The sequence below is a fragment of the Amblyomma maculatum genome, chromosome 1 (genome assembly GCF_055883805.1).
Source record: "Amblyomma maculatum isolate TAMU_Amacu chromosome 1, ASM5588380v1, whole genome shotgun sequence".
Taxonomy (NCBI): Eukaryota; Metazoa; Arthropoda; class Arachnida; order Ixodida; family Ixodidae; genus Amblyomma; species Amblyomma maculatum.
Window position 1 is genome coordinate 370,323,014 of NC_139344.1, and position 12,962 is coordinate 370,335,975.

Consider the following 12,962-nt stretch of genomic DNA (forward strand, 5'->3'; position numbering starts at 1 on the left):
TTAGGGTGGCGTCAATATATTTTTTTAAACAAAACTTGCTTGGTACAGAGATGTCTAGTATCAAATTGTAGATGAGGAATTCCTCTTCACAATGGTATTAGTGACAATCATCATATTTATTCAGTAAGTGATGAAAAAAAATTATCGGAAAAAGAAGTTCTATAAAAACAAAATGCACGAAAGCATCAAAGTTTATCACACAAATGAAAGAAAAAAATTTCAGCTTATACGTTTTTTAAAACAGTCCAATGCAACATTGTGGCAAGAAAACTGATTAGCGCAGCAAAAGCAGAACTTTTCAGCAGCGAAAGCGAATATTATCGACGCATGACTGTTGACGTTCCGGGTTGGTTTGACATAGCTGTTAGTGCTAAAGCCTGAAGAGCTGATTTCGTCGTCCGGAGTCATCACTGCTGCTGTTCGCATCCAAACACAAGCTCTGAGGTGCGTCAACTTTCGTGGAAATGTGCTGTTACCGACCAGCAGCAGCGCGTGACGTCGGCCATGATGTAAACAAGGAGTCTCGATCACCTGACTCCGGAGACCATCTGGGAGGGCGCGGCACGGCAAAAAAATAAATCCAAACGCGAAGCTGAAAGAAGAGTTCCTCTTTTTCTCACTGAATGACGCCACTTGTCGAGGAGCGTTGGAAAGTGGGAAAGTTCAAATTACAAAGCTGTCGATAGCGAACTATCTATGGGAATAGGCGCGGGCAGGAAAGGGTTAAGCTAAGCACGCACACAGTCCACAAGGTGACCCCTGAAACCACGGTGGAAGAAAGAGAGGTGCTCCGACGGGGCGGCCGCTTAGTGTGACTGGAAGAGAGGGCAGCCGCCAGGGGCAGCAAATGTTCTGGGGGCCATCCTCTCCGCCGGTTCTGCTTTTTAATCATGCATTTTAATCGAGGAATCATGAGAACGCGTCGGAATGCATTTGCTGTGGGATGACTGCAGATCAACCAACAGGCGGCTGTGGCTGTAACAGTGCGGGACATGAAAACAAAAATGGCGGTGGAGGCATTTGGGGTGTGGTTGTTAGCGGGGAATATAAAAAAAATCGAATTTTGACCCCAAAATTTAGGGTGTAATCATTATGCAAGTAAATACGGTATATAAAACAAGGTAAAAATAAATGTTTTCAAACTTTCATTTGGCAGTGCTCAGTAGCAAGCCAAAATACTCTTGAGTGTGATAGCCTGTGGCCCGTACCACATGATTCCTTATGTGCTGCTAGTCTTTAAGGAAAAAATGTAGTTAGCAAATTTTTCAGACGCTGAAATTTTGAATATCATTCGTATTCCAGGATATAGGCTCCCAAAGCATCTTTGGCAGAAAAATAAAAGCTGAGAATATGGGGGTCCGTGCCAGCCGAGCGTTCTTGCACTGCCGCATTTCCGCTCCCTTCCGAGCACGTGCAGAGCTCTTGCGCTGCATCTGCGGCACATCACAGAGTACTTACTGTCAGTGGCGTGGCTTGAGAAAAATCTGCTTGACTTTTGTTTTCCGTAATAAGATGGAAAAGTTTGTTTACAGTGTGTTCTCTCTGAAGCAGACAGTAGACACCTGCGATAAATACTGGATGTGATGTGCGCTTCGGAAGTCGACGATCGTATTGCAAACGCTGCATTATTTGTGTTAGTAATTTTAAACGATAGCTTATACAGCTTGTTCGCTCGGAAAGCCGCCATAGTAGTAGTAGTAGTAGTAGTAGTATCCGCACCATGGGTCGGAAATATTTAATCGAGGGCTCTGCAAAAAAAATGTATCGTTGTATACGATGACACAAAATAAATTTTTTGTGAGTCTAGCGATTGATGATTGATTGACAGGCGAGGAAGAGTTTGCGTAATGAATGTAATTTATTGACATATGAGAGGAATCGGAAAGATTTAAAAAAAAAACGATGAAAAGGGGGGTTCGAAGTGTCAAAATGCTCAGAATGAAATGTCAATGCTTTGTGATGCTAATTAAAAAATTAGCAAATGCAAAGATTAATTACTGATAATTAACGTAATAGAAAAGATTGAAAACTGCATTCAAAGGTGTCAAACTGCTAGGAATGGAAAGGAAAGCCAGTGTTTGCCGATGCTATGTATCAGTGTATAAAATGAACAATAAACATAAAATAAACAATAAATGTAAAAAAAGAAAGTGTAAAACACCCTCTGTGTGTGTGTGAAACTTAATTGTCCCCTAATTTTGGTTTATGGGCTTTAATGTACCAAAGCGACTCAGGCTATGAGAAATGGCATAATGGAGGGCTCCAGAAATTCAGACCACCTGGGGGTTTTTTTTACATGCACTGACGTCGCACAGCACACGGGCACCTTTTCTCCTGCATCGAAAATCTAATATTATTGTAACGTAACGTTATGCAGAAGGTACTCTGGCACCGAGGAACACCGACAACCAGTTAGGTCAGCACGAGACGGAGCAGTCCCACTTCTTCGTCATTTCCCTAACGCCCGTTCAATTCTCCGTCGTCTTCTTTGAATGGCATGTGTCAATATTTAGTATATGCTCGAAATACTGAACGCTGTATAAGCACTATGAATCGAAGCACTCAGTGGCGCTCTCTATCAATGATGGCATCCTTGTATAAGCTCTTTGGGATGGAAGCTAATTGCGGGCTGAAGACATTCTTCTGTGGGAAGTGGTATCTATCAACTGAAAAGCCTTGGTAGGTAATAGACACGCGTTCTCCATTAATCGAAATATTCCCCACTGAATTGTTCATGAGGCTGTGGTACGCTAGGCTCTGGAAAGGTAGGCTAGATTCGCAGCTAGGCTGGGGAGTTAGCTCTGAAGAAGCTTGTCTCATCTATTTCAGTTCTCATTTTGTGAGAATATGGGCTATGCTGGCGCACAACTGTCTGTGAAAACGCAGTGTTCGGTGCCGATGGGGCCAAGCCAGTGTATGCGATACACGCGTAAAGAGCTAGAGAGCAAACACATGCACAACGATGTTAAGAAAATTTATAACAAGTTTTAGTGCTTTATGCTTCTTTGTATCCACTCCCTGAGGATTGGACAGGGATGCTAACAAGGTGAGCATTGGCTGAGTAAAGTTTGAGAAGCTAATAGCACCTTTAAGTAAGCGATAAAAGTAAATGCTAGCTCACATTTGCTTATTCATAGCAGACATGCTCATCTCAGAAAAGTTTTTCATGCCCTTGCAAAGCTGGAACTTGTGCTTATTTTAGAACGAAGGTGCAGCGAGCTTCATTTAAGTTATTGCGAAGTAAACTGATGCACCAGTAGGGCAATAGCCAAGGTTTCGACCTCTTCGCCCGCGAGTTGGACAAACATTCATGCTATAAACATAGCGCTTCGGTAAAATTAATGTGTCAATTCTGACCCTCGAGGAAATGCTTTTGGCGAACGACAGTTCATTTTTAACTTAAAGGCGGACATGGGGATCGAAGTCAAATTCTTTAATTTTTGTAGTAGAGCAATGAAACTTGGCATGCTTATTGGAAACTGTGCTGAATGGCTAATTGCAAAGTTTCATTAAGATATTTTAGTAGTTTTGACATTAGAAATTTATATTTGCATCATTGTTTACCAAACTTGCAGAAAGCCTGGCGTGACAAAAAAAACGTGGTAGAAGCCCATAGTTGGTCTTATATTTTAGCCATATGAATGGTTCATGCAGTGACATTCCCCAAATATTTTTATCAGCTTGACTTTGTTTTACACAGAACATAACATCCATGCTTGCATAATGCACTCATTTTCACCATATCAAAATCTCTAAAAAGTAAAAGAATGACACCATATTTTGAATATATGGGAATGTCACTGCATAAAGAAATTACCAACAAAGCTCATGAAAATCCATCAAGCCATTGCTGGGCTACGCTTTCTGCAAGCAGGACAGTTGGGTCAAAAGGCACTTTTGAGGAAACTGACATTGAAGTTGCACAGCTACTTTTCGCCCATCAAAATGCCTCTGCATTGAAATACCGTATCGCTACGCTGCATGCTTCCTTCTGGGTTTTTTCCGAGGGCACTGAACGCGGTTCCAGGCACCTGAATGGTGTGAACTGGATTAGGGAAACATTTGCCGTAAGCCTGGCAGTGCATCACTCGCCATCACAAAAACCTTAAGTTTCTCCGTATCAGAACTGCATCGTGCATCGCGATGTCACGGCTAGTCGATGGAGCCGGGACCTCGGATTAACTGCTGGGGATCGATTTCGGGCCAAGGTGCCATGGAATGGCGCTGTTCCGGTTGCACAAACGTTCGCCGTCACAATCGAGAGCTCGCGCCGCATCGACGTCACCCGCTGTCGCGAAAACGGAACTTTCCCCGTATCGGGACTGCACTGCGACATTGGTTGACGGCGCCGGGTCTTCGGGTTCACTTCCTAGCATCGATTCCAAGGGCGGGTCGGCCTCCTGCGACATATCTCCGTCGTGATCTTCGTAAGGTGCGTTGGGGCATATCCATACCGCTGTGCAAGTGCATCAGCCGAGCTTTTCGCGCGTCTGGAGACTTCCATTTGTTGGAGTCGTACCACATCGAAACATAAATGCGATATCCTTGTCGCTTTCACCGCTGCTTCCGTTTCTTTGCCTTTCGGACAGACTGCACGTTGTGCTGATACTTTCGAGAAGCGTTTTTGCCGACCTGGTCCTCGCTTTGTTCGATTTGCCGCCGATCGCTTCTTTTTCTGTATAGGAGGCTTGCGTTCGTGCTTCCGGCACGCACACTTCATCCTATACTTCTGCACCGTGCAGTTACTTCACGCAGACTCGCATGGGGACCTATTTTGTACTGTTATACACGACATTTTCACCATTCATGCATTTTTGTTCGCAGATTTCCTGAATCTACAAACGCTTTTCTTCTGCACCATAGTTGGGGATAGTACCGTATTTATCCGAATCTAAGCCGATAGTTTTTACTGAAATTCCGAATACGAAACTGCAGTGTCGGCTTAGATTCGAGGATGTGGCTGCACAATCGCCATTGCGGTATTGCGCAGGTGACTAGCGTTGGCCTGTGGGTAGGCCTACAGCAATTGCTAGTTTGTCCGTGGACTCTCCGTGCGGTTCTTTCGATTCGTGAACTTCGTTTCCCGACGCGATGGCGCCTACAAATTAGCGGTGTCATTATACCGCTGCTTTCAGGCGGAAAGTTGTGCTTGCGGCGGAAAGCTCGTCCAACCTTCAAGCACAGCGAGAGTATGGCGTGGACGAAACAAATATCCTCCGCTGGCGAAAACAACGGGACCAGTTGTTCAACTGCGCTGCAGCCTGAATGGCATTTTCCGGACCCCGCAGAGGCCGTCGCCATGAGGTGATGGAAGAAGAAGTCGCCAAGTTTGTTAAGACGCAGAGGGCTGGAACACTTCCTGTTACTACGGAAGTTATTCAGGCGAAGGCAAGGGAGGTCGCGAAAGCACGAGGCATCCCGCGCACTACGTTCAAGGCAAGCAGAGGCTGGCTTCAAAGGTTTATGAAGCGGTTTGGTTTCAGCCTGCGGCGACGAACGTCAGTGTGCCAGAAGCTGCCCGGAGATTTTGAAGAGAAATTAATTTCTTTTCAACGGTATGTCATAAAGAAGAGGCTTGAAAAGGGGTACGCACTTGGGCAAATTGGAAATGCCGACCAGACCCCAGTTTACTTCGATATGCCCATGGCGTACACAGTGGCCGAGAAGGGGTCAAAAGAAGTTAAAATGCGTACTGCGGGCTACGAGAAGGAACGTTCAACTGTAATGCTTTGCTGTACTGCCGATGGACGGAAGATGCCTCCGTACATCATCTTCATGCGGAAGACTCTTCCTGCGAAAAAAGTGCTCCCGAAAAACGTCATCGTTCATGTGCACGAAAACGGATGGATGACTGCGGCAATGGTCGAAGAATGGATTAGGCTCGTGTGGCAACGTCGACCAGGGGCATTGTTGTGTCGGGACTCCCTCCTGGTCTTAGACTCGTACAGCGGACACTTGACGGACGGCGTGAAGGCTGCACTCTCACGAGGTGGGACAGATGTAGCTATAATACCTGGCGGCATGACCAGTCAGCTTCAGCCACTCGATGTTGCCATCAACAAACCCTTCAAATCTAGGGTGCGCAAGTACTACACTGATTGGCTGACAGAACAAGATCACGAGCTCACTCCGACAGGTCGCATTAAACGCGCATCGCTAAGTCAAGGGGCCAAATGGGTTGCAGCAGCATGGGAAGATATTCCCGCGGAGATGATCGTGCGGTCATTCCATAAATGCTGCATTTCAAACGCCCTGGATAGTACCGAGGACAGCGCGCTGTGGGAGGATGACAGTGATAAGGAAGCCTCCAGCGAGGAAGATGACGACGAGTGATCAGTCGGCCTTCATTTGATTGAATAAATGTCTTTCTAGTTCTGGGTGGTCTCTTTCTGTCGGCTTGCATTCGAGGGTTTTTTTTTTTCCCCGGTGTTCACGAGTTTTGGGGGGTCGGCTTGCAATCACGGCCGGCTTAGATTCGAGCAAATACGGTATATCAAAGAACGCACATCTTTTGCTCGGAGGAGGCTATGTCAGGCAGCTGCTAAGCATAAGGCTTCTAATGCTCGATGACTACTCTGTCTCAACGGTATTTTCGATGACTACCCTCTGTCTCTAAGTGGTTGTTGCGGTCATTCACATTTCTCTTTTCGATGACACGTGCAGGGTGCGGCGGGCAGCCCCAAGGTGACCATTCTCCGTACGCTGCCCAGCAACATGGTGACGGTGGCCAAGGCCGGCTCGCCCGCCTCCGTGGCCACGGTGGGCAGTGGTGGAAAGCAGCAGCAGACCATTGTGATCGCTGCGCCAAAAGCGGGCGGTCAGCCAGGAACAACCAAGCTACTGACGCAGGCGGGGGCCAAGGCAGGCCCTGGTGGCATCCTGGTGGTCACCACCCACCCGCAGGGCAAGGCCACTGTGATGGGCACAGCTGCGGCCACTGTCGAGGCCGGCAAGGGTAAGCAAGGGGCAAGGGTGGAGGAGTCGTTGCTGGGAGGAGTCGTTGCTTGGAGGAGTCGTTGCTGGGAGGCCTTTTTGTTGTCAAGTTAATGCAGCATACTTTTCCTGCACTCTTCTTAGTGTGTTGTTGTGGCGTTTGAGCGCTGCACGGTCAAACCATTGCTTTGTAGTTGAAATACACCCTCTTAGTGTTTCAAAGGAAGGGTGAAGCGTTTTCTTTAAATGCAATCAGCAGTATTTTTGGGCATGAAAATTAAAACAATTCTCTGGCTCTAGCCACTGAAAACCTAGCACCAGACGTAAAATTGTCCCAAAACGTTGCATGCCAAGGGAATGTTGGTGTGTTGCTTATTTGCACCCAGTGGAGTGGTGGTGACAAGAACTAGTTGGCACTGCCCTATCATGCTTGCAGAAGGGACCCCCCCCCCCCCCCCCCCCCCCCCCCCCAAAAAAAAAAAAAAAAAAAAATCTACAAAATGAATTCAGGTCCCAAACTGACCAATTTCTCAATAACAAAAAAAAAATGAGCTCATTATGCGACTAAATACGGTATGTCTTTAGGCAAGTTGACTTGACGGCATGTGGAGTGAACAATTCTTTCCATTCTTGTACCCCTCTAGCACTTGTCACGCTGTGGGGTCTTATTTTGTTGGCACGTCCTATCAAGATAGTGTCGCATGCCTGCCAACAACAAGCTGCAACAAGCTCCAGGCAAGATGCCATAGGCCAATCGGCAGTTGCGCGACATCACCCATGTGCTGCTGGTAGCCCAGCAGCTGGTTCGGCCGGTGCTGCGGAACATGGGTGATCGGAGGGGGGTGAACCGCTTCACAGTTGCATGTGCTCACTCGCTTGCATGAGTGGTCGGTGATGCTCATGCATTCGTATCATTCGCGCGGAAGCAGCATCTCACAGTGGCAAAGGTGACTTGAAAGTGAAATTAGAACTAAATTCCACTCATCACCATTGCAACATAACCCTCCAAAATCTACCGCTGGTAAAGGGCCACTAGCCCTGACTGCGCTTTAAAGGGAAACTCCAATGGTTTTCAAACTTGCTCACCTTCCACTGTACTGAAGTAGACTCATTGTTAGTCAGGTCTGTGAAGTTACTTTTACGCTTATTGCGAAAACACCAGAGCGACCGGCGATTGAAAGCATATCGTTCAAACTTCCCGCTGCCCGCAATGACGCAAGAGAGGAGGAGAGTGAAGAGAGAAACCTCACCAGGCACCGGCGTGCGTGACGTCACCGTGAGGATAGGCCAGGCGCTTCCAGCAGCCTGAGTGCGTTTTTAGCCTGTGTTGTTGCTCGTGCTTCAAGGTTGTGGAAATTCAACGTGTCGCTTGAGTTGAACACCCGTCCCAACATGCGGTACTGCTCTGCCTTCTGGTGTACGAGCACCTTCAGCTGCGACGATGTCAGTTTCCACAAGTTCCCACAAGACTAAAAGCGCAGAGCGCAGTGGGTCGCTTCTGTGAAAAGCGACAAGTTTACACCGACCATATTACTGGGCAATGGAAACTGCAATAATTGCTGAATTCCGTATGTTTTATTGTGAGAGCAGCTGCAATGCGCCTGGCAGAGCTATTTTCTAACAATATATAAACACCTGTTGTGAAAGAATATAATGCCCTACGCGAAAATACGATTATTCGCGCGAAAAAAATTGCAGACAAGCAGCGGACATGTGTCCGAATTTTTTTATTTTTTCTTTTATTGACCACGAGCGAATTTGAGCAGTTCCCTTTCGGAAGGAGGGTTTCCACCAACGGCTGCGAGCCACGACTATCCATTGCGTCAAGCTTTCCGTATAGTTACCACTCGAGCATAACCATACAAAGCAATATTGCGAATATACTGCTGTGGATTAACGCACATATGAAAGCTAAAATAGCATATTCCACTGCCGCATCCCTATTGCAAAAACCAGTGCCACTGGGTCCCAGCGCCCTAGTGCCATACCTGATTATGGGCCTTGTATGACGCTGGAGACTGTGTACTGGGGCGCGGCATACTGGCACACGCTGCGCTGGTGGCACTGGTCGCCCGGCGAAAAAAAAAACGCCTCGGATAAAAAGTAAAAGCTGAAAAGTAACAAAGCACTTCAACTACATTAAAGAAAGCTAAACAAGAAACTTGCGAAAAAATTAACTGCAGCACTAGCGCGCTTCGAACTCTGTACCTCTTACTCCGTAGCTCTCTACGCTAACCACTCGGTTGCGCCTAAGACTCATAAGACTCATCGCATTCATAAGGAGGGATGATTCGAAGTATACAGGCCATTGTTACCGTTTTAACAATTACAAATTCTTCACCATTGGAGCTTGCTGCCTGCTCTCACGAGTTGCACCTAATGTTCTGGATGCCTATGTGCACTATTTTGTGCGCTGAAATCATTTTAACATGTCAAGTTTGGCATCGCTGGCAAATTTACTAGCGCCAGCTCTTCGGTGGCGCTCTGCTGCCTTTGGGCGTAATTTTCGCTGAACACGGAACTGTAGCACAAACTTTCAAGGAAAAAAGTGCGACCAAGCTTCAATACCGGCAAGTGCAGCAGTGACAACGCTATTTTGCTGGTAATTGAATCTTATTTGTATGTAAACATTTCGGGAAGCGATGCGATGTTCAAAATATGTTGCTGGAACATGCAGTTCTGAATCATCGGTCTCACCATGTCTCGAAAGAATCGAAAACACTCTACACCACAATCAAGAATACACCAAGTACTCTGTTCTCACGCAGCTAGCCAGGCAACAAGCAAACACCTCAATGAGTTTCGTCACTTCTCTACTAGGCAGAGTGTTAGGGATGCCTGAATCTGCCTCCGAGCGGAAAGGTAATGTTAGAAGCGCTTCGTCGTTGAAACGTTCCCACACATACATCTAATTTCGGCTAATAAAAACATACGCAGCTTTGCAAAATGCCGTTCTACATGCCAGAGCCTCATTTCGATGCCAGTAGACACTGATGGTTGACCTTCGCTTCGTTGATGCTGCGTCGTTTGCGGCCATATCTGGTACGTATACATACGACAAGACCCAGATAGTCACTTTAGCGTGCCGCAACAGCTTTTATAGCGTCGCAGAGAGCTGTGACAGCTGCGATCTACATACCGCCCAGCGCAGGATGCATATTGGCAGCGTCTCGGGTCCTCACGACGACGTCATGACAGCTGGACCAATCGCAAGTGGCGGCGTGTCTCGAGGTGCCGGCAGTGTCGGTTGTATATTTTAAGGGGGGACGCGGGTCTTAAAATCGCGAAAAATGGTCAAAAATGGCAATTTTCAAAAATTGCTGTTTTGAAGTCTTCAATGTCCCGACTATGCCTCTACAAAATATTATAGCTCAATTCCTACTCAAAGTATTAAAAAAAAACGGCAATTTAGAAACGTCGGTGAGCCGAAATTGAACGCCAAACGCGAAAATTTGCACCATTTTCAAGCCGCCGTAGCTCCGCGCGGCGCGAATCGATAGGCGCCATCTTGGTCTCGTTTGAAAGCTCTCAACACGCTGTAGGTTTTCGCACAGCGGAGCTTTCAGCATCCGTCCGCAAGGGGTGAATCGTCGCGAGACAGCCGCTGATTGGGTAAAGCGAGCGCTCTCCGAGGCGCTCTCTGATTGGCCCTGACGCATGCCTCGCCTCCCGCGATACGCGTTGCCGACTCTTCGTCGTCTGCTTTCGCCCGCTGGCACGTGGTTTTTTGCGCTCCTCTTTGTTTCCTAGCATTTCTTGTTCTGCATTTTTTCTCATCGTTCCTGTAAATATTTTGACTATTAACTCGTTCCTCTTAGCTTCGAAGTTATTGTTTTCGTGTGTATTTGCCTGCCTGGTGTCTGTTCCGCATGTCTCGATGGCGCGCTTGAAAGCAAGCACGCGAAAAGCAGTCGGCAAAAAGAGACGCGCGTGGAATAAGAAGAGTGCCACATCGAGAACTACAGCTTCGGTGTTGCCGCAAGCTGCAGGGCCGTCGGCGGATGCGGCTGGATTGAACTCGTCGACCACAGTTTTGCCGATGGACGCGGCTGGACTGACATCGTCGATGTCAGCTTCGTTGGTGGACGCCGCGGCTGGACCGTGCCGATCGGCGTCAATTTCGGTGTTACCGCAAGTGTCTGCGGTTCCAGTGGATGCGCCTGGACTTAGCCTGTCGAAAATATCGACTTTTGATGCTCTGCAAGTCGCTTCAAATTCTGTGTCGTCGGAAGCGGCCCAGCCGGCTGAGCTAAGCCTAACGACGGCTTCGGCGTTTCCGCACGTCGCTTCAGCGCCGACGGACGCGGCTAAACCGAGCTCGCGTGTTCAACATTTGGACACAGTGTTTTTTACGGAGGCGGAGTGCGCGGGACGCGGAAAATGCGCAGATAACGCCAAGACGTCATTGGCGAAGAAGTCCGCGACTTCCCGCAAGTTCGAGCTGATGAACATCAGCACAGTAAGTGTAGATGACGATCGCGGCACTGAGTACATAATTGTTGATATGAGCATACTGAAGAAGCTGTTTGCATCCACAAGCTGCAGCAAGTGTGGGATGGCCAGTGTTCAACTCTCGAAATGCAGTGGAAGAGAGTATGGCTTAGCTGTGAAGTTAGTGCTCACATGTTCGAATTGCGATTTCGCCGAGCGGCACTTTTCGTCGCCACGAGTGGGAAATCTAGCATCACACCCTTTGAAGTAAATCTGCGGGCGATGAAAGGCATACAAAGTATAGGGAAGGGAGTGACTGCTCTAGCGGATTTTTGTGCAACAATGAACCTCTCCCACCGAGGACTTCACCACAAAACTTTCAGGGGGCACATGAACACCATGGTGAAAGCTTGCCAGGCAGTTGCTACTGCTACAGAAGCAGCAAGTGTCAAAGTGGTGAAGGACATATACAAAGACTTCCTGAACCCAACAGGAAATGTAGACGTGATATTTGATGGCACATGGAAAACGCGTGGCCACAATTCAAATATTGCAGTTGGCTGCATTATAGAACTGTACACTGGCCTTGTACTGGACCATGTTGTGCTTTCGAGGTACTGTCGTGGGTGCCAAGGGGCACCTGATCCCAGGGATGATGGTTACGGTGACTGGGCTGTGAACCACAAGTGTATGAAGAACATTGACTGCAATGCCGGACGAATGGAGACCGAAGCAGCTATGATTTTATTCAATAGGCCCTTGGGAAAAAAATGGGTTGTAGTACACAACCATACTTTCGGATGGTGATAGCCGCACATTTCATGCATTGACCCAGGAAGACGTGTATGGATATATATATCCATCGAAAAGGACTTCCTCAACCATGTCCACAAGCGGATGGGGACGGCTCTTCGCAACTTGGTTGAGAAAAAGAAGGCACAAGGGCGACCTCTTGGTGGAAAGGGCAACCCTACCCAAGAAAAGATAAAAAAGATCGCCAATTACTATGGGTACAAGGGCAACCTCTTGGTGGAAAGGGCAACCTTACCCAAGAAAAGATAAAAAAGATCGCCAGTTACTATGGGTATGCCTTGCGGAGCCATAGCCACGACGTCGCAGGCATGAAAAAGGCAGTGCAAGCTACGCTGTTGTACCTGACCTCAACAGATGAAGCCCCAGATCACAGTTGCTGTCCTCAAGGAGTTGATTCATGGTGTGCCTTCAGTCGTGCTTTGGCAAACCAGGTGGAGCCTCCACCACACAAAAACCCTCTGCCAGGCCATGTTCGCACTGCGCTTGAGCCAGTTTTTGCCAGGCTGGGCGACGAGGCCATTTTGAAGCGCTGCAAAGATGGCATGACACAGAATGCTATCGAGTGCCTGCACTCTGTCATCGTGAGCCAATGCTCTAAAAACATGCATAACTCTTTGCTGGCTGTTCAAAGGGCTGTTGCAGAAGCAGTTTCTCGCTTCAATCAAGGGATGGCAGCAACCAGCAGAGCTGTTGCAGAGCAGCTTGGTTATAGCCTTGGCAGGTGCCTCATTCGTAGGAGCCTTGAAAAAGATAAAACAGAGGCTGTGCAGGTCTGATAAGGGTCA

The 12,962-nt window shown here is 47.8% G+C and overlaps 1 protein-coding gene across 2 annotated transcripts in view; it reads left to right on the plus strand.

Moving 5' to 3' along the window:
- Hcf (Host cell factor) overlaps positions 1-12,962 on the plus strand; it is an 84,235-nt gene that overhangs the window by 46,742 nt on the left and 24,531 nt on the right. For both annotated transcript variants that reach the window (XM_084591784.1, XM_084591785.1), the window contains exon 10: positions 6,664-6,955. In XM_084591784.1, the coding sequence (XP_084447910.1) occupies positions 6,664-6,955 (292 nt within the window). The remainder of the gene's footprint in view (positions 1-6,663; positions 6,956-12,962) is intronic.